This window comes from Excalfactoria chinensis, chromosome Z, assembly GCF_039878825.1.
Source record: "Excalfactoria chinensis isolate bCotChi1 chromosome Z, bCotChi1.hap2, whole genome shotgun sequence".
NCBI lineage: Eukaryota > Metazoa > Chordata > Aves > Galliformes > Phasianidae > Excalfactoria > Excalfactoria chinensis.
Window position 1 is genome coordinate 32,573,418 of NC_092857.1, and position 22,600 is coordinate 32,596,017.

Sequence of the window (22,600 nt, forward strand, 5' to 3'; positions counted from 1 at the left end):
AAACTGAGAGGTTTAGCCAAGTGATTTCATCATCCATAAATGATCTTCTTGAATGCACTGTGAAATACAACAAAATGAGCATTTACAATTCATACTATACTGCACTATGTAACTCCTCAGTATGGTTTTGCATGTACATTCTTCTTCAGCTGTATTTCCTTATCTGAAAGTAGCAAAACTGAAAAGTTGAAAATAAAAACCTGAAAAAAAGAACCATAGCTGATCACACTGTCAATGAGTTCATGCAAAAAGGAGTCATTCAAAAATGGAGAAAACTGAAAACAGAAGGAAAATGAAAGAAAAAGTAAACACAGAAAAGGCTTTGAAAAAAGTTGATACAAACAATTCTAAAGTATTTCTTACCTTCTTCAGTCATTGTGTCATAATATTTTAGGTTTCCATATGATCCAAGCTCTACAACATCACAGTAAAAGACACAAAGATAAGGAACCAGCAGACATTCAAGAAATGTACATGTTTCTGCACGTGCTTCATAAACTTCAACAGTGATTAATGCGAAAAATTCTGCAGGACAGCGACACATAGATTACAGAAATGGAAGTGCCTTTCCACCCCCCTGGAATTTTACAAGTCACTGATTTTAAAAGAGCAACTTGCTAGAGGGTGTTGTAGAAGAAGCACAGAAATCTAGAACTCGAACATGTCAAGGTGATTTCCAATTTGGTATCCCTATATTTGGGAATACATAATAAACCTTGACAGGACTTGATCAGCAGGAGCTTTGGAAACTAAGCTATTAAACAGGTCACAGGTCATACATACAAATACTTACACGTCCAAAACACACAAAAACATAATGTCAGGAATTGTGAGTAATATCATCTCACACACATTATTCTGACGTGATGGCTTGTTACAGAAGGATTGCTTCACTTGACCACTCTTGTCACTTGTGAAATCAGAAAAGATGTATTTACTCACTTTCCTGGGGATTATGAGACCTAAATTCATTAAATCATTGACTAGATCTTAATATAATGAATTATTACAGACCGTGAGGGCAGAGCAAATTCAGAGATCTCTAGATCTTTAGGGCTATGTTTATTTTTCTGTGTGATACAATCGCTTTCTCTGGAATTTATCCAGATTTTACTTTACATCTCATTTCTGTGTGAAAATGTTATTTTTTTCTTAAAGTTTTGCATATGTATAGATTCAACAGTTAGCACTGGTCTCAACTTTCTGCAAAGAGGACAGGAAAAATAAGCACAAGGAAGAACTTTTAAGCAATCTTTTGAGGAATTTACAGATGATTTCAGTTTCTAATTTCATGTAAAACTTTACAATTTAGATTCTGAACATCTAACCTTTTGATTGAGTGTAATCCTACAAAATGGATACTAAATGGTGTGATAGTGATGTTTTCTTTGGAAATACTCTCTCTTCATGCTTATGAAACTGCTTAAGAAATTAACTACAAAATGCTGGCCATTTTTTTTTTGCTTTTAGTTGATGTACTTCATGATCTCCCAGTATTTTTCCACATAAGTGAATTCACGAAAGGTCTGGCCATTAGTCCTTAACTGTAAAATAATGTGATGATACATAAGGCTGATGTTTTGAAAGACTCTAATTTTTAATCTATTCTTGGATACCTAAATTTTCCAAAAGAACATTTAATTCAATGCAAAGACAAAAGCTGTGTCACTGGATAATACAGTGTTACATTTTTAAATGAATTGTGATTGACTGTAAAGATTGCTTCACAGGCACACTTTAATAAAACCAATTACAAATACTGGCATACTCCTGCTTGTACAATGCTGTCTGTTATCTGCACATAAGTATGACCATTGAATTTACTTTAAGTCCCTGTTAAGGCAAAAAACCATGTCATTAAATAAATAATTTAACATACTGTTTTATAATAGTATGCAATCCATATTTTGTTTTGTAAGACTGTTCTTACTCTTGAAATATAATCTTTGTAATTACATTTGCATAAAGGAATCGATTCTCCAGTCATCCTGATTTTAGCCCTAAAGATTGGTGTTTTTTACCCTTGGAGAGCTCTCGGTATCTTCAACATGCACGTCCCTGCATGGAGCATTTGGGACCATGTGTTCTGTTTAACTGAGGCTCTGTGTCCACTGAGTGCACTTCTGTTTAAACTTATTTTCATTGATCTCTGCCCTCTCACTTCTGTGGTCAGGTTTGCTAAGACCTGGGGTAAGGTGTCCGCTGGGGGAGAATGAGAGTGGAAGACAGATGCCAAAAGGAGCCCAAGAGTAATCAGAGAAATGGGAGTACGTGCAGGAGACAACACTGCCAGAGGGGGACTGCAGAAACTCATGGAGAAATGAAGAGTAAGGATGCAGGTGAGGAAGGACAAAGTTGAGAAGAAGGTTGTACCATGGCAACAAACTGAAGAACAAACAGAATGATAATGTGAGGCCCCATGGCTGAATCAGAAGAGGTTTCAGAGGATGGTGACAATAATAGTGAATTATGCTACACTTTCAGAAGGAATAAAAGCAGCAGCAGAAGGGCAGGGCACCTGACATACTGGAAATCTGGTTTAGATCTGTTTGCTTCCCATCTGAATTGAGAAATAGAAGACAAATAGGAAAGTAAAACAGACACTCTGACATAACAAAAACAGAGAAAAGGAACAGAGAGGCATGAGTGCATGATGCTGACAATAATCACGTTCCAGGCAATACTCAACACAACAAGGATTAAACTAGGCTAATTCTTGCAGTTAGGAAAATTATTTCCAGGAAAAATCTAATCTCGCTGGTGAGATTATGCTCTTTAGAGCTTTTTAGTCCCATATGCAGAGAACATTTTATATGATCAACAGTTCACTGACTGCAATGCACACAGTAATGATGCTGCAAACTGTCAGCCGCATATTTGCATGAATTATTTCATGGACTTCAAGACTCAACAACAGCAGACATCTGCCTTTCCAAGCCAGCCTCTAATGTACCAGCTTCTGCTATAAAGCAAATTTTGCTTCTGTAATAAGATTCTGTTCAACACAGCTGTAAGAAAGCTTAAACTCAATTGAAGAACTTTAAAAAAAATACTGGACTTGGGAAAGTTTTCTGCTTTTAAAGTAAACTGATTTTAAATGGTCCTGAAAATCTGAAATACCAGGATAAAAAGTGCATGAAATGATATATAAAAGTCCAACATTATTAAAATTGGAGAAGTCCAGCTTCATGAACATGCTACGCGGTTCCCACAGGGACAGCACAGCAGACAGACTGGCTGCCATCCAGTACAAGCATCCCCGCTGGCTGTATAAAACAAAAAGGATGCATGGATGCAGATTAACAGCTGATCCTTGACAGTGACAGAGTCAATGAATTAATTTGTTCCTTTCTTCATATTTTTACACTGGGAGAGAACAGAGGGTTCCTGGTAATCCTGTCTGACATTCCTGAAGGATTATGACAACAGTTGCCTTATTACCTACTGTTCCCTACTGCATACAGTACAACTTCTGCAGTGGTTCTACTGTAGTTGCCACACAGTATCAAGGTAAACAGAAGAATATTGTTACGCAGTAGTACCACACCGACTGCAGCTTCAAACAAGATACCTAATTATTTATTTTCAATGCTCATAAATACCATCTGTGGTGAAATACTTATTTCTGCCATTGTATTGCATGCTGCAGGCTCCCATGAAAGGAAAGCTGGTATTTCCAGAGCTCTCTGATCTCCAGCCACAAAAATCTCAGATATTGCAGGTGTCCCTAGTTGCATCTGAAATTAGCCCAGCCTAAAGATTCTCTGAATACTCAGAGGACACGCAGCTACTCTAAAGATAGCAAACTACAGGTGTGTACCTCTTCATGACAAAGTATGAACTCAGATTCTCAGCACAAAGTGATGCATTATGAGTTTCTTAACCAAGCATAAGACTTACACTTCCCATAAACATACACATTTGCATAAAAATTCATTTCACGCTTCTTCAAAGTAATTACAATGATTCAAAACTGACATTTCCTTTATTCTAAATAAAAGTGCTGAAGTGAAAGCACTGGTGGCAGTCCCTTCAGTGTTTAGTGCAGCTTCACTGTTGTGCCTGACTTTTCAAATTATAAAGGCATCCACGCTTAATACTTAATTGACATTACTGACAACTTTGTCTAAAAGAAACTGTTAGGTTTCAGGAACAAACATATGAAAAGCACAGTTTTTTTGTTTGATTCAAACACAAACTCATAAATTCAATAGGCTGAATACAGAGTACAGAGGGGAAGTGAAATAAGAGAGTAAGGGCTCAAAACTGATAATAACATCAAGAATGTGCTTGTGGTCAAGAACTGCAACTTAAAAGCAAGCAAATGATTATTTAAGATGTTGTGAACATGAAGCCTAACCAAGAATTGGAGACAGAAGTAAATTTTTGTGCAAGAGTTGCAAATTTGGCTCTGGAGGTGAGTCAGCATGTTCCTGAGAGCACATCTGAGGATGCAGCAAGGACTTCAGTTTGGTCATCCACTCTTATTCTTCTGCATTCCACTGTGTTCAAGTGGGCATTTAGAAAAGGCAAATTGTATATGAAATCAATATGTCACTAGTTGGACAAGGCCAGATTTTCTTCTTTTACACTCAAAATCTACTCATTAGGATAAAGGGGTTACGTCTGCTCAAACAAACAAACCCCATCATTTCTTTCACCAAGGCTTAAACCTCATGTGCGATTGTCTTCTCTTTCTGAGTGGAACAAAATGGGCAAGAAAGAAAACCAGAGAACCAGGGTCTCAGTAAGAAAGGCTAAAGAGGATTCATGATTAGGGACTTATTGTTTTAAGGTTGTCTTTGCCTGCATTATTGTTTTTTATTAAGTCTTTTGCATTTATCATAATGATCTTTTCCTTAGTTACATTGTGGATGTACTTTTTGTGAACAGACATCTTAGGAATTCCTTAGTTTAAGGAATTAAACTTTCTTTAAACCCTTTAAAATTCCCTGATAAGAATGCTGATTTGTACTTACTATTTTCATGTTTTACAGCACCTTCTTCTATTACATTTTTTTTTTTTTTTCCAAAGAAAGCTGAGGAGTTAGGCCAGAGGCTTAGAGAAATTCATGTTATTATCAAGGAGGAGGTTGTCTTTTCCTGACCTTTTCTGTTGCTTTTTCTAGCTGTCATAGTCTTGAAAATTCAATCTAGAAAACTCAATTAGATAACCAGAGAGCTAGCCCGAAACATAAAAAGGCCACTTCTGAAGTTTTGCTAAATGCATTGCAATGGCTATGCAACCTAAATTTAAGTAAACATTTAATTTTTTTCATCAGTGATGTTAGACCAGGTACAAAGGACCCCTGATGCTAGAAGCATGTGAAGCATGTGACTCCCATCTTCTATCTACTATATAAACCTCTTAACTTCCTTACTGACTACTTATATCCTATGTAGGACAGACTAGAACTGCTGTAGGAGTTAGTATGGATTATCACTGCAGTATGCAGAGTAGAGAAAGCAGATGTTATAAAAGGTTAAAAAAAATGTCATACTGCCTCCAGATAACCTAAACTATGCCATTTATAATTCAGTGCTGTAGCCTACATTTTCACTTGCATGCTTTCAAGCTGGAAGTTCTTGCAAAAATGGAGGCCTTGTTGTTGAGATGGTGTAGTTTAAAATGTAAATGGATTTCTTCAGGATCTGAGTAATACAGTAAATAATAATAATGACACACATTTTAGAATTATATCTATTAGTTGTTTTATTAAGCAAATAAATATTTTAAATGAAGATCATAAGGCAAAATCTTACATTAATACTTCTGGCTGATATTCAGTTTCTTGAGGAGCAGCCAGCACACTGGGTAATAACAAAATAATATTATATTGGCTATAAAGAAATATGATCAACTTTCATCTTCTCTACTGATTATGAGCCTCTTTTTCTGTTTTTTCTCCTTACATGTCCTTAACTTGTTTTTTACTGTAGGTGATTCTGCCCTGAAAATAATCATATTAAAGATGTCTGTTTTTATTACAATTATTTTACTGCAATTGTATGTAATTGCAGTGTGAATAGAAACATAAATAAAAATGTATACGATCTTATCAGTAGAGCTCTGGGCAGCTCCAAAGCACAGCCAAAAGAAAAATCTGTTACTTTGCTCCTAGTGTACCACTTAAAACGAAGGCTGAAGTCCCACAGCTCTTACACACCATACCATCCAGAAGGTCTTATGGTGCCAAAAGGAATTTGTCAGAGGATCAAATGAGCTTTGACTGATCAAAGTTAAACAAGAAAATATTTTTGAAGAAGTGATCAGTGGCTTCTTATTAACACTTAAAAGTAACAACGTTATTTCAGTGACTACTGTGTGTCAGAATGTGCTTCTGATGCTTCTAGGTGATAGTTTTGTTTTTTTTTTTTAAATTCAAGAAAGGCATCAGGTGGCTTGTTCCTGATGGATTTGTTTCCCTTCCCACCTTCTTTCATTCATGTGTTGTCTTTGTGGCACCCACCAACAAACTCACTGAAGAGAGGTGCCACACCATCTGGAGAGCACAGTAACTATCTAAGGATAACCATTATACCGACAGAGCTGCCCCTGCCTGGGCCAAATATAGCCCCACAGTATTACCTTTGAAAGAATTTTCTGTTATTAATTCAAACACATTTGTAAAACATAGAAATGAATACTTGCTCATGAAGACAAATGATGTTGGGAGCTTTAATGCTGATTCAGAAGGTGAGAGGGTTTTCTCTCTTGTCTTTGAGACCTGGCATTATGGCATGCTGGACACATTTGACTCCAGCTGCAATGAATTGCTCTTCTGGTTTTCAGGATTTCTGAGGAGAATAAGGTATGGGCAATGCATGCTCCTCTCACAGTCTTGCTAAAAAATCCATTTTTTTGTTGTTGTTATTATTGAGGATAAAGTAATCTGCCATAAGCAAATTGAAGTAAAGGAAAACTTCCACCTTCCCACTCAAGAGAACCTCTATTTAAGCTACTATTACACCCTGATCTATACAAGCTTATAACTTATTCATGTTCTTTGTTGCCAATATTTTTAACAAGCAAATTCAGATTTAGGAAGAAACTTAAAATGAAGCTAATGCTATTAAGCATGGAATTGCATAGACAGGACAGCTGTACCCTGCTCTGGGATAATGCCCGTACTTAAATATTCATGCCTTTTTTCACGCTCTGTAGGGACTCCCATGAAGAATATGCTTTCTGAAGAACAGAGCCTCACTGGAAAATATCATGGGATGTGAGACAAGAATTTTGCCTGCAGCAAGCAGCTTGAGTAGGTTCTAGTTAAAAGAATAAAACATGACATATAGAAATAAATTGTTGAGAAAACTAACATTTACCACAAAACAAGGGATACATTTCAAATATTCAAAAATAAACCATAAAAAGGCACCAGTAAACTCCAATTACTCAGACTTTGCTACCTACACAGAAGAATGCAGATTTTAAATGTGACCTATGCAACTCATGTCAGAAATTCAGGATGTTTAATAGAGCCTTTACCAGTGTGGAAATAGTAACTTAATAAAAGCAGGGGAAACAGAGCTATTAGAAAGGAAAGACATCTTCATCTAAAGTAAAAACTCGCAATTTCCTAAGGGGAACAGCTATTTCCCTCTCAACATCCTGACAATTAAGAAGGCTATCTAAGATACCATACATAGCATCTCTGTTTATTCATATAGACCTGCCCTTCACTATCCATAATTCATGATTTCAGCTTTACCCATGCTGTTACTTGTACTGGCAGCATGGGGAGTTCTACTCATAGCTTTTGAAATCAGTTTGCTGCTGGATCTATCTGTAAAAATACTAATCTAATCTACATTTACCATGTAATCTCATCATCATGTACCTAAATTTCTGTGGTCTCTGTCATAGCTGAGAAGTAGAGGAAATGGAAAGAAGGCCTCAAAAGAGAGAGATGTTTCTCATCACTAATGGCTGTACTGAGAACCATACCACTGAAAACCAAACTAGTAATACGTGCTTGCAGGAAAGAAGATTCACATTATGCTGTGCTGCATTTGTTTGAGCACTGCAGCAGTCTGAGGGAGGTATTTTTTCTCCTCTACTCAGCACTGATGAGGCACATCTGTGTTGGGTCCCAACCTGGGCTTCCCAGTGCAAAAGGGTCAGTAGAGTGAGTCCGGCACCTGTCTACAAAGATGATGAACTGCTTAGCCTGGAGGAGGCAAGGCTCAGAGATCTTATCCATGTACTGAGGTACCAGGTGGGAGGGAAAGAAGGGAGAGGGTCTTCTTGGTCCTGTTTGACCAACATGATCTCCTTCTATGATCTAGTGACCCATATGCTGGATGAAGGAAAGGCTGTTGATGTGGTCTACCTAGACTTCAGCAAAGCCTTTGACACTGTCTCCCATGGTATTCTCCTGCAGAAGCTGGCAGCCCGTGGCTTGGATGGGTACACTCTCGGCTGGGTAAGGAGCTGGCTGGAGGGCTGGGCTCCTTGAGAGTGGTGGTAAATGGAGTCAAATCCAGCTGTCGACCGGTCAGGAGTAGTGTTCCCCAGGGTTTGGTGCTGGGGCCTGTCCTCTTCAATATCTTTATTGATGACCTGGATGAGGGCATTGAGTGCACCCTCAGTAAGTTCGCAGATGACACTAAATTGGCTGGGAGTGTGGATCTGCCTGGGGGTAGCAAGGCCCTACAGAAGGATCTAGACAAGCTGGAGAGCTGGGCTGAAGCCAATGGGATGAGGTTCAACAAGACCAAATGCCGGGTCCTGCACTTCGGCCACAACAACCCCAGGCAGCGCTATAGGCTTGGGGCGGAGAACATGAGCCGAACAGTGTGCCCGGGTGGCCAAGAAGGCCAATGGCATCCTGGCTTGTATCAAGAATGGTGTGGTGAGCAGGACTAAGGAAGTCATCCTGCCCCTGTACTCGGCATTGGTGAGGCCTCACCTTGAGTAATGTGTCCAGTTTTGGGCACCTCAGCACAAGAAGATATGGAGATACTGGAGCAGGTCCAGAGAAGGGCAACGAGGCTCGTGAAGGGCTTGGAGAATCAGCCCTACGAGGAGAGGCTAAGGAAGCTGGGGCTGTTTAGTCTGCGGAAAAGGAGGCTGAGGGGAGACCTTATCGTGCTCTTCCAGTACCTGAAAGGTTCTTACAGTGAGAGTGGGGCAGGTCTCTTCTCACTAGTGACAAGTGACAGGACGAGGGGAAATGGCCTCAAGTTGTGCCAGGGCAAGTTTAGGTTGGATATTAGGAAGAACTTCTTTACAGAAAGGGTGGTTAGGTACTGGAATAGGCTCCCCAGGGAGGTGGTTGAATCGCCATCCCTGGATGTGTTTAAGAGCCGTTTGGATGTGGTACTCAGGGATATGATTTAGCAGAGGGTTTTTAGAGATAGGGTACTATGGTTAGGCTGCGGTTGGACTTGATGATCTTCAAGGTCTTTGCCAACCTGGGTAATTCTACGATTCTATGATTCTTGGAAGAAACCAGTGATAGGGAAAGAGACAGGGGGCAGGAATTAAAAATGAGAAAATTCCATTTGAACATAAAATTTGATGTTGGTCAAACATCACACTGTGTAACCTAGAATGAATGTGAGGTATCCACCTGTGGAGACAGTCCTCAACAGGACTCAGTCCTGGGCAATCTGCTCTGGCCAATCCTATCTGAGCCGAGTACTGGCTTAGGTGAATTAAAGACTTTCCCCCTAACCAAAATGAAATTAAAAAAAAGATTTTTGTGAAAGGTAGCTGCACGAAGGGCATTAGTATCTGCATTTGTAAGACATTAAACTCTACTCATTGCCCTATACATTGTTTTCCTTTTTTCAAATCAGACTGAGATTCCACAAGATGGAGATAAACTAGATTATAACTAAGAGCTATTAATTTGTGTAAGAGCCTGGCTGGGAGCCCCCATTTTCTTTGGCAGAAATTCCTTGCAAACACTTCAGCCTTCAGCAGAAGGGAAAGCCAGAAAGCTCATGTTTTCCTCCTCAGAGGGCTGTTATTCTATAGTGCGCCAGAACAGGAAGCAAGAACTTTTCCAAGCTCGCTGAGAACAAGTGTGCAAGGAGGATGTTGAGCTCCTTTTGAAGCCCACAGCTGTGACTAAAGGACACTCAAGTATGATGAAGGATCTAAAGTAGAGAATCATACATAGTAATTTTTGTTATTTTTTTCCATATTTGCATTTTTTTTACTGTTAGATAAAATGTTGTTGTAGTTAGAAGCCACAAAATAACAATTCTTTCATCTTTACCACAGTGCTAGGAAGTGCACTGCAGTCCTGAGGAGATGGGAAGTACTCAGATAACTTAAAGAAGTTAAGAAGAGCCCACAGGCAGGTGGAAGATGTGCTGCCTGGCCTTTTTTCTTCTGAAAACATAACAAGTAAACAGTTTTTGCTGTTAATGTGGTATCCAGTTGGGCCCCAAGAACAGTGGAAGAATTACAGCACAAGGATTTTGCAAAAAGAGGACAAAACTGGAATTCTACTGGGTGACTAGTCAAGAGAAAACCTACTCAACCTTTTTGTCTTTGGGTTAATGTGACATTTTTCATCACGTCTTAGAAAAGAACACAGATACCAGCAACAAATTAAGTAAAATAGCTTGAGGTGAATGGAAGAGCTGAGAAATTAAGATCACTATTTAGGAACAAAACAGGATATAGAGAGTAACTAGTAATAATTCACTACTGCGTCATAAATTTTGATAATCATTTCCTTTATTTTCCTGAGAAGCATGAATTCAGGTTGCTGCCTTTTCTTTGTCAGAGCAGACAGTGGCAGTAGTTTGTTTTCCTGCATTCAGTGAAGGAAGTGACAGAAATGTCAGATTTATGTAACAGAAGGTTACTTCTCTCACCAGAAACATGCATCATATTTATGTTTTAAAAAGTAAGTACATAAGATAAACTAGAACTTTTCTGCAGAAGTATATTCTGTAGTTTTCCATTTGGAACTATGTCTAGAGGAGGGAATAGGAGAGAACTGCCAAAGTTATGCATCTATGACTGGGGACTGAGCTGTGGCATAGATTTATATCACACTCATTTTCATACAGAGAATGTCATTTGCATGAGTTATATCCTTGTCACACAACAGCAAGGGAGTCAGTATCTAGCTAAATCCTCCCTTGCCAAGGAAGACATTTTGTTGGCCTGTGGCAGCCTACCAGAAGACTGAAAAGTGGCATGGTAAGCTTGTCAGTTGCTAAGGCTGTGCAAGAAAAGCAACATAGCCTCAGGCTGCGGTAGTGTTCTGAATCCCCACTTCACCAGCTATACCTTCCCTTTTTAACAGACCACCTGTGTCAGCTTCCATGGTCCTGATGGTATAGGTCTTTACAACAGTAAGAGCCAGTGGTTCCACAAACGCAGAGGGATCCCAGTCTTCCCCCTGACCTCTCTCTGTTGAGCAACTTGTGTAAGATACAGGCTGTAGGGAGATGTAGGGAGATGGTAGGCTTTCTATTAATAGTAGAATAATGTGGTAGACGCTTTCACAGAAAAATCATAGAATCATAGAATGGTTTGGGTTGGAAAGAGTCTCCAGTCTCAACCCCACTGCTGTGGGCAGAGCTGCCACCCATCAGATCAGGCTGGCCAGAGCCCCATCCAACCTGGTCTTGAATGTCTCCAGGGATGAGACACCCTTAGCTTCTTTGGGTAGCCTGTGCCAATACCTCAACACTCTCTGATTAAATGATTCCCTTCTAATATCAAACCTAAGTCCTCCCTTTTTTAATTTAATCCACAAGAATTCCAAAGTTCTACTCCATAGGGCTGCTCAAAATGAGTTCTTCCCAAAATTGTACAGGAGTCCATGATTTGCCCAACACAAGTGCAGCACTTGACCTTGTTGAACTTCATTCAGTTCATATGGGTCCACATCTCAAGCTTGTCCAGGCTCCTTTGGATGGCATCCCTTCCTTTTGTCACATCAACTGTACTGCTTAGCTTAGTATCACCTGCAAATCTGCTGACTGTCCACTCAATCTGAATATCCAAGTAATTGTTAAAGATGTTGAGGAGCATTTGTCCCAAGACTGATCACTTTTGGCACTGCTCTGCATTCTGACATAGAGCCATTGATCACAAAATACTTTCCAGGATTTTCCTTCATGAAAAATAAAAGCTCTTTTCCATTAAAAAAGAAAGAAAGAAACAAAAAACAAAAAACGCAAAAGACAGATCTTAGTAAATCCTACCTGTTCATAACCCAAGAACATCCATCTCAATACCAAGACTTAGACAGAAGTACCTCAGATGTAGAACTTAAAAAAAAAAAAAGAAAAAATCCACAAATGATAAAGGACTGTTGTGGTTTATGTTTGAGCTGCTTGGATTTTGGAATGGGGTCTGATCAACACAGCTGGTTTGATGATGCAGTCCTTATTCATGTGAGTAATGCTGTTATGAATAGTCCAGGTTGCTACTGGGTGAATGAAGGACTGCCAGAGCAGCACTTAAGCAGAAACAAATTTGGCACAGGATTTCCTGGGGATTATTGACTGGCTGGGAGTAGATGATAGCCTGATGCACAGGCAATCATTAATCTTAATCTCCAGGAAATGATCTCTACCAAGGTCATTATATCTGTAACAAGATAAAAGCAACAAAAAATGAATGTCATATGGATATTTATATTTGTAATGAACAATGAGGTCTCAACTATAAAGTTCATATGCAGCAAATGAATAAGCTACACATTCACCTGTTAAAGTGACTGATCTCTTATCTTCTTAGAAGCTTTAAACTGAGACCAAGATTTCAAGAGAAGCCTCTCTTGTCTTAGATTGTTAAATCTGTAGCATGTATGCACATCTGCCTGAATGCAATGTTCTAAACATCCAGTGACACCCACTGATCTCAGGTTTATTCATCTCCTATAGGCGTGCTGGACAATTTGCAGCCCACTTCTCACCAAGTTTTAATACACTGTCCTTAACAAGACATGCACGAGCCATGGTAAAAGTACATTTGATGGAAACAGAGTGAAGAACAAGTTCACAAGTGTGGAATTTTATATCCTGATCACCATTCATCTGCATCTTGTAGAAAGAAAAAACTTCTTACTCATTTAGCTATCTTTTCATATTCTCCAACTTACAGTCATTTTCCAGAGGCTCTCAGTTAAAGCGGAGGTTGCTTGTGAACAAACAAGTGAATTCAGAAGTAAAGAGCATGAATTGGTTTTCTATACTACATCACATGATAGTGTAAAAGAACACTGTAGGCCAAATTGACCTTAAATAATCATGTCATCAGCTTTTCTGGAGATTAAATATCTGGTTTGTTTGGATGGACCTGCTGAAGGGCTGCCAGTGTCCACTTGGGAAGTGCTTCAACTGAAGGAAACAGCAGGACACAAAGAATGCAATTACTGAGGAAGCCATCCTAATGGAAGAGGGAGAAAGGAAGCAGGTGCAAGTGAGGAAAAAACAGCATGAGGAAAAGAAAGGAAAAAAGAAGGGAAGCAAATGATAGCAAAATGGGGAAAGAGAAAGCAAGGAAGAAAGGAGTAATAATGGATGACAGAAGAAATGAGACAGGAAGGATGATAGAAGAATGCCCAAATGCAGTGATTGCTGGTGTGCTTACATATGTCGTCGGTGCTTTGATTTACAGCTTTCATATTTCCTTCCTCTGAGAATGGCACTTCAAAATGTTTTCACATAATTTGCTGCAAATCCAAAAATATGATCATAACAAGTATTTCATCCACAAATTTAGCCAAGCCCTTGTACAGTGGACTCTCTCAATCCATTCATCATCCAGTCAGTATGACATTTGGGACTGTCCAGACCCAGATACAGAACCTTTCACTTGATCTTGTTGAACTTCATGAAGTTTGCATAGCCCCACCTATCAAGCCTGTCAAGGTTCCTCTGTATGACATCCCTTTCTTCTATTGTATCAACAGCAACAGTCAGGTTGGTGTCATCAGCAAGCTTGCTGAGTGTGCACTCAATCCCTCTGTCCATGTCATCAAAGAAAATATTAGACAGCACAGGCCCAAGGTGGATCCTTGAGGGACATCACTTGCCATCTAGACACTGAGTCATTGACAGCAACTCTTCCAATGCAGACAATTCCTTATCCGCTGACTAGTCCATCCATCAAAACAATGTCTCACCAATTTAGAGTTGTGTGGAACCATATGAAAGACTTTAGATGAGTCAAAGTAGATAATAACAGTTACTCTTCACTTGACCACAAGTACTGTCACTCTGTTGTAGAATACCACCTAGTTAGTCAGGCATTATTTGCCCTCTGTGAAGGTCTGTTGGCTGTCCATAATCATCTCCTTGACTATCACCTTGACACGGTTTCTTGAAGGTTCTCTGCCATGATCCTAACAGGCATGGAGTTCAGTTGATACCTGACTGTCAGTCTTCTTAACCCACTGCAGAGCTAAATATTTTGAAAGCCAAGCCTCCCCACAGAAGAAGAGCTGCCTCAGAGAGTGTTAATGACCATCAAATGTGGCAGAATACAATGGTATATATATCATACATATATGATATATATATCAGAACATATTAGTAAAAAATAAAGCTGCAAATGCAAAAGTATTCACTGAGTTGCACACTGGGATTTCATTAATTAAAGTTTTAATGTTGTGCAGTTGGTGGATATTTGAAAGTTTAGTTCCTTTGATGTAATACTATATTCAGTGTCTGCACCCCATTTTCCATGCTTCCATACTCCTTGGACATTTCCTGATAACTCTTCATAAAAAGACCATATCTACTGTAAACGTCTTTATTTTTTTGTTTTTGTAAATTCAAACTCAGCATGTCATTTTTGGTGAAACATACGTGTTCCATATCAGTGCCTTGTACTCATATAAGGAGTCTGTGCTGTGACAAAGGGGGAAGACTCTGTGCACTGTGTGGTACAACGCTGCTAGAGGGGAAAGGCACTGGAAGAAAATCTGAATGTTAAACAACCTATTTTTAGGGAAACAAGTGAAATAAGAATGAGCAGTGGAGAAATACATATTAGTTGAGAGATGATCTTAATTGTAGAACCTCCATTAAGCCCAAATTGAACTCCAGTAAGCATTTCTAGTTTTCAGCCCAGGTCTTCAGTCAGTCTCTTTTAAAGGGTTTTTTCACAGCCCACTTCTGTTCTATCTTTTGGAAATGATTTGATGATTCCTATTCATCGTTTCTGCTAGCACTTAGTGCTACTTAACACATCTGGCATATCTTCAACCCAGAACCAATGCTTTCAGGGAAAAGAGAAGTGAGAGGGTTTGTCAGAGCCTTTTTTCTTTTCCATGTTCTGAGTGGAAGTCTGTTCTAGCAGAAGAAAAAGCTTGACTAACAGGTGGGTAAAAATGAGACTTCAAAGTTTGCAGTTTGAAAACCAACTCACCTGCTACAGTGATGGAAATAAAGGAAGCAAAATGCTTATCTACAATAAATTACACAGCCCTTTTTCAGTATTTATGTGAATAGACAGAGCATAGTCTGTTTATGGCTCCACTCTAACAGGCAACAGTCTTGGGCAGTGAATAGTATAGCACTAACCATAGCAAAAACATGTACTTCACTTCCTTCTGGCAGTGGATCATGATCAGAGTAGAAATAACTGTGTAGAGAAGGCAAGAGCTAAAACTGCCCTTGTGTTGACAATGTGAACATCAGCCTCATCATTGGAAGAGGGAAATGGAAAAGTAGATTTGCCTTGTCCAGGACATGAAGAGCAACTTAAAAACTGTGTGCAATGTTGAAATGAGAAACATAAATGAAACTTAAATGAAAGAAAATGCTATATGTACCTTACGATTGGCAATATTTTGAATTTATAACTGTCAGTAATGTGTCTCTTTAGTTTCTCACACAATTTTTGCAATTGCTATTTCTCAAGACAATTATTAGTCCAGCAAGAAGTGTTACAGACACATATACACTTAGGGTATGTCTGGCCTTGAATTATTTTGGAAGTCTACCAAACATGGAGATTCAAGTCACCCCAAAACTGTAAAGCAATTATGGCTTTCCTGACACCTATTCAGACCAAAGCAATCATGGTTTTCCTGCTAGCTTCTCACAGACCAAAAAGTATACCAAACTTGGATAAAGCAAACAAACCAACAACACTTGTGCTAAATTTTCTCTAATCTCAGCATTAATCCACCCAAAGTCAGACCAGTAGAGGCTTAACCCTTGCTATAATTCCATGACAAATTACTCACTGGTTTGGCATTTTTCTTTTTTCTTTTTCTTTTTTTTTTTTTTTTTTTTTTTTTTTTAAATTTAACCTGATGTAATAAAATTAAGACTAGGAAAGAAACAAAAACAAACAAAAAAAAATCTACAGAAGTACAAGATGATTGAAGGTTTATAACTTTTAAGTTGCTGCTGAACACAAAAGTGGAGGAAAACAGTTATAGTATATATCAGTCAAGAGATCAGTTTTAGTTATCACCACAATGAACAAATTTCCCAAGTTGCATGTTTTGGTAGGAGTAAGTACATCATGCCATTCAAATGCAAAACTAAGGAAATTTATATACACTCAGAAAACATGTAAAAAATAGCTTAACAAGGAGGAAAAAAAAGAAAATTAATAGGCATACCTTCTGCAAGTGGGTCAAGTGTGTGAATCATGAGCTGGAAGATGCTGTTCCTCATCAGGCTATTGTGGAGAGATGCAGAACTTCCTCCCCGCTGGAGCCGTGGCTTGGTCTAAGTTGAGAAATAAGGTACAGAAGTTCGGTTTTGTTTGTTCTTTGTATAGAAGTTGGCCTGAAACACTATGGATTAATCTCACCCCTTGTTGTACAGTGAAACATTTTCAAACATAATCTATAGCATATTATACTAGACCACACACTCTATTAAACACTGTTATATGTATAGCCAATTTCTCTGGAGGACATAGTTCACCAAATTAAGTGCTAGTCTCACAAGGCTTAGGTAAAGAGAAGTGAAAAAGAATCCTTCTCTGTTAAGACTCGTAAAATATCAAGAAAATTATAGCCTTTTAATGTCATCAGGAAGAATTCATAATCTACATCTTTGCAGAACCTTGTGGTTGAACCTCAAAAGTAAATCTTAATTTTAAATGCCTCCAGCGCACTGCAAATACACAGTCTTGATACCACTGTTTTGAGAGTAACATCCTAAAGTTCAGTCAAAAGTATGCCTCACTTTGGTTCAGTTCAGTAAATTCTGATCACAAAAACAGATTGCTAGAGTGGTAAGGCAGTGAGCGCACCACGCAGACTATATTCAAGCATCTTCTGCATGATTTAAAGGAAATTTTTAACATATCCTGAGGTTCTTCTCCCCCAAGCCACTGTCTTATACCAGATGTGATGTATTTAGCATACCATGCTGACTAAAACGGCTTTGTGGAGAGCCACTTCCTCTTTTGGATAAAGACAATAATCAGAACCAATGGACTGCTGGACAACAAAGTCCTGAAACCCAATTACAGGAAGAAAAATCCCCAAAACTGACTGAAATAAGGCTTTGTTTATTTTGTAATAAAAACAGAATATATGCATTACTCTTTGGTATCGAACAAATACTAAATGCAAAATGACAGAAAACGAACAAGGGAGTTCACAGTTTTGTCACTCGAAATTAAATATTTAAATTCTATAGTAGCATAGGAGGGGAGAAAGAAAGCCCAGTGATACAAATGTTGATGTGTGCCAAAACAAAGAAATGTTTGCCTTACCACTCTTGAGAAATAAATGTTCAGACAACTAATAATTGTTGCCTACCGTCAGTGTTTGGTCATCCTTGTCGCCAGCAGTAGGTGACTGCATGAATGGGAGAAAGAACAGAAAGAAGTGTCAGATGGAGAATGCATAAAGTGGAAAGGCAGTACAACAGCACAGATGTCTGATTATCTGAACTCTGCTGTGGTAGGTTGTTGAACCAGTTGAATTAAAGCATCCTAAGGATCAGGTAAATCACAGTCAATTCACAGTGCAGGGCTGCAGGAGTCTTTCATTCTTGCCGGCTGCTTGGATAGGAGCTGCCACAGTTTCAAGGCCTGGCACACAGAGGCTGCATTGCCAATGATGGTGTTCATTTCACACAAAATACACAGAGATGCAAACTCCCAGTGTACCAACCGCTATGAGAGAGTCAAGAACAAAAAACTAAATATGGTAAGAAACTTGAAGCTGACCAAGGAACTGTTCAATAAAACCTGAAGAAGGAATAGCATTATACTGGTACTTTGCAGGAAGGGACTACATGAGGAAGTGAACTATTGATCTCTGACTCCTTGAAAATAGTCATGTATCCTAAGCTGGCAGCAAGAGTTAAGGAGAGGCAAGACAGCACACAGTGCTCTGCCATGAAGGCAAAGGAGACAGTGGCTGAGTATAAAGGCAGCGAATGCTGCCAGGTAAGTGCTGTGTCCTGGTGATGATATGTGTCTCCTATATGTCATCCCTCAGATAATAGCAGCAAACCACAGACATATTTGCACTGAAAACAAGTACACTCGATTTGTAGGCCTGAATTTTGGTTGTACCTTTAATGAAATTAACAGTTGCATTTAATGGGGACCCAGAACCTTTTTCATGAAGTTTCAGCAACGTACTGTGATAAAGCAATGACATTTTTCTTGTCATTCTGACAAGCTCTAATGAAAAGCCAGCACCTTGGCTCATGAATTAAGGAATTCAGTTGTTAAATACTTATTAAAAAAGGACATAATGCCAAATCCAGCTGTCTCACATCCTTATCTGATCATAGCTCCTTCCCCACAAGCTTACATACAAGTCATTTCTTCCGTACCAAGATTCACGGTTGGTGTGTCACACAGAAAAAAAAATTTCATTGCAACAGTTCTGTGTTACACTTCCCTGTGCAGTGAATCTGTTTTTGACACACGTGAACTTCAATTGACAGAATGCGCCTTCTGAATTAGTGAATTAACCCTGAAGGTCTGTGGAAGACAGGCAATTATGTGCTAATGCTGATAACAGAACATATCTCTTCTGCTCCATAATGAGGAAAAGAATAATCTGAACTAAACTTTTTGTGTCAAAGACATTCCACCAGCTGTCAATAATAACTTGGACACAATGAACCAGAGAAAAGGGATTTGTGCTCTGATAAAGGAACTACCTGTCACCTCTGAAATTAGACTGACTTTCTGTGAGAAACAGTGAGAAAAACAATATGTTTTATGCATCTAATGACAGCAATCATCAGGGAAAAGTTTTAATGGAGTGGGAAAAAAAAAGGAAAGAGGAAGGAAGAAAGTGCAAAATCTGTGCTCTTAAATGTCAACAAAAGAATTAAGGCACTGTAGACATTTTTGACTTAATGCACATAACTATGAACAAATACATATACTTCTTCAGAAATAAATGACATGTTTTGCTTGGTCACACTTCTAGAGATCTTCAAGGGAGGGAAACATTTTCTAGCAGTAAAATTCACAGGAAAGCAAAAAGAACCATCCAGGATGAGTTTCTCTTGTCTCTAAAGGAGAAATATTTGGCCTCATAATTCCACAGATCAGTGGTTACACACAAGTAAAGTTTGTGACAGTGTGGATGACTGTCAAGAACTGGATATTATTGGACAAACCACATTTTGGAGATGGCAGGGAGGCACTGGCATGGGCTGTCCAGAGAAGCTGTGGTGCCCCATCCCTAGAGGTATTCAAGGCCAGGTTAGATGGGGCCCAGGGAAGCCTGAGCTGGTGGGTGGCAGCCCTGCCCATGGCAGGGGAATGGGATTGGGTAGTCTTTAAGGTGTTTTCCAATTCAAATTGTTCTGTGATTCTATAGCATTTGCTTCTTAATTTTAATAATGAAAAACACAAGAATACATTCCTTGTACATTTCAGCTTACACCTGAAGAAGGCTGAAGAGCATCCCTTTCTTTAAGTCCAAGAGAATCTGAAAATATTCAGCATTCCTCAAAAATCCCAAGTACACTAGGCTTGAGATGAAAGCATTCCTAAAGAAAGGCTTTCAAGTTACAAGGAACACTGTCACTGGAAATGGAACTGGCTGAAGTTGCATGAGTGTAAAAAAAACTAAATGCTAATTTGTAACACATAATTTAATTTGTATAAGACAATTACGTTGTAAAGAAAAAAGAATAATGAATTACTTTTTGCCTATCTATAAAGGAAATAAACAAAAAGTGAAAAATAAATTTGAAATAATTTAATTCGCTCTCAGAGTACATAATGCGTTACAATACCATGAAGTAGATCTTTTAAATTGTTTTTTTCCACATGATTAGTGATGTAATTGTGTTTGAGCTTAACTTGCCAGTCAAGTTACACCCTAGAAGAAATGTTCAAGGCTCAAATAAAAACAGAGTTTCAAGGCAGAACTTTCCCCACATTTTTAAAAACAGGAACGTAAATAATGCTTGAAATTTCAGTAACACTAAATGCTTATAATGTCCGGATTATCTCCCGGATTAGTAATAACAACTTTAAAAAAGTGTTAAGTATTTCATTAAACAGTGAAAAATTAATGTGTGGTGTTTTTACATGAATTTTTGATGACATTTTTTCTCTGTTAGGAGATCAGACTGTTAGCAAATCAAACTGCTCTCACAAAGATAATAGTGAATTTTGTATTTACAAAATGCTATGCAATTTGGTTATCACACACTGAATGGCTAAGTATTTTAAAGTATCATTTTTCTCTCACAGAAACATGTGCAAGACATTTTATTCAGCTTTTTCATTTAAGGTCACAGTGAAAAAAACTGGTCCAAATTTTAATTTTCTTATTCCAAAAGTAGAAAATAAATGTTTTTAATATACTGGATTATGTATCTTTAAAGATACATCTTTGGTGAAGGGAAGTTTGCTCTTAAATCTTGGCATCTACTGCACTTATGATAAGAAAGAGATGGAAACTGAATGTCATCTGTCCTTTATGTGCATTCCTGATTAAATCAGTAGCAGAAAAAACTCACAAACTCATGTTACAATTTCTGCAGAATTATCCATTTATTATAGCTATGCAAAATGAAAAGAATGCATTTTAATATGCCTTTTTTGCAAAAGTATTTGAGACACAACTTTGTGCTATGCTTGTATGAGAATTATAGAAAGATTAATCATGAGACAGTTCACTATTTTCTTGGAGAATTTACCAAAACATTTGTGGGTTCTCCTATATGCCATAGCAGCACATAGGATTTTGCCCATCCTCCTACCTATGTCAGTGATGATGTCTTCCTCACTCCACCTGTGCTAAGAGCCTATTTTAGAAAGAGCACACCAAAAACTTTCTACTTGCTAAGAAAAAATGATATTTGGTTTCTTTTCACATACTTCTCTTTCTCATACCTTTTTTTTTTCTGACTGATGTAAGTCTACCACTGCTAAATCTGGCATCTTCTTTGCCAATGCGTTTACCTTCTGACCTCTAAAAAGCTAAATACTATTGCTCAAAAGTGCTGCAAGTATTTTTAATGCACCACAACACTCAACAGTATTTGACACAACAGTGCTCAGTACAGACACCATATTTGACCACTTTTGAGAATATCTTTTCCAAATTGTTGAAATGACTATGTATCATCATACAGTGGTGTCTGTAAGTAAGCTGGTTCAAGCTTAATAAATAATAGGTAATATTTCTGCAGAAATAAAAGATCATGTCCTTCCCACAGCTAGACAGAATGTAGCTCTAAATATGATCCCATATCAGCTTCAAAGTCCATGTAATTCTTCGCAGTTCTCTTAACAGCTGCAAGTATAAGGAAGATATTTTTGCTGCTCTCCTAACAATGTCATTTCTTTCCAATGAGTTGTACGATGACTTCCAATTTATGAAAGAAATAGCTTGTGTTACACTTGAGCAAGGGGTTCCTGCTCTTGTTAAACAGTCGCTATTTCACGGGTCCAATAGTCTGTGGCAAACCCTCCTCCTGGTATTGGAAAGCAGGCATTTGAGTTCAGCTGCACCAGCATCAGAAGACAGTGTCAAACAACAGCAGGTAAACACATAAACAAATTCCAGTACCCAACCTACAGTGTGGGTTGACATTTCTTTCTTGTCTGTTAAATATTTTCCCATGATAATAATTTAAAAGCTATTTTTATTTATCAATTAATTTTAATCAGCTTTTATGGGAATAATGAAAGTCCATGACACACAGTGGCTGTCAGTGCGTGGTGCCAAATGCAATATGGTTTCTCTTATTATTGTAGATTATGAGCTCAAATACAGTTTGGTAAAATAACTCAACCATGCATTACAGTCAAGGACATCTGCTAATCTCCCTTATGTCTGTATCTGGACTCTGCAATTTTGTACATATCAGTGAGACACTGCTTGACAGTATTAAAGAAAATTACAGATAGTAGTTTTCTTTGTGTGCACGGGGCTCTCTAATCTTTGCAAGACACTTTTAAGGTTTAAGGCTCTCTCTCTCTCTCTCTCTCTCTCTCTCTCTTTTTTTTTTTTTTTTTTTTTTTTTTTTTTTTTTTTTTTTTGCTAGGCTGAAACTCCAAAGAAATTACATTCATTTCAAAGGCAGACACTTAAGTCAGTCTAGTTGACTTAACAGGACCTGGACCCCTTTTAAAAATTGTTATCTACAGAGTGCTATAAATGTACCTGAAATAGAGATGTTACATATTTTTGGTTAAGATAGATAA

At 38.3% G+C, this 22,600-nt stretch overlaps 1 protein-coding gene across 7 annotated transcripts in view; it reads right to left on the minus strand.

Moving 5' to 3' along the window:
* SLC24A2 (solute carrier family 24 member 2) overlaps positions 1–22,600 on the minus strand; it is a 108,397-nt gene that overhangs the window by 34,864 nt on the left and 50,933 nt on the right. For 5 of the 7 annotated variants that reach the window (XM_072358906.1, XM_072358907.1, XM_072358904.1 and 2 more), the window contains exons 3-5: positions 17,721–17,759; positions 16,566–16,674; positions 364–414 (exon numbers count right to left, since the gene is read on the minus strand). In XM_072358906.1, coding sequence (XP_072215007.1) covers positions 364–414; positions 16,566–16,674; positions 17,721–17,759 — 199 coding nt within the window. The remainder of the gene's footprint in view (positions 1–363; positions 415–16,565; positions 16,675–17,720; positions 17,760–22,600) is intronic. The other 2 variants (XM_072358911.1, XM_072358910.1) reach the window with 1 other exon arrangement.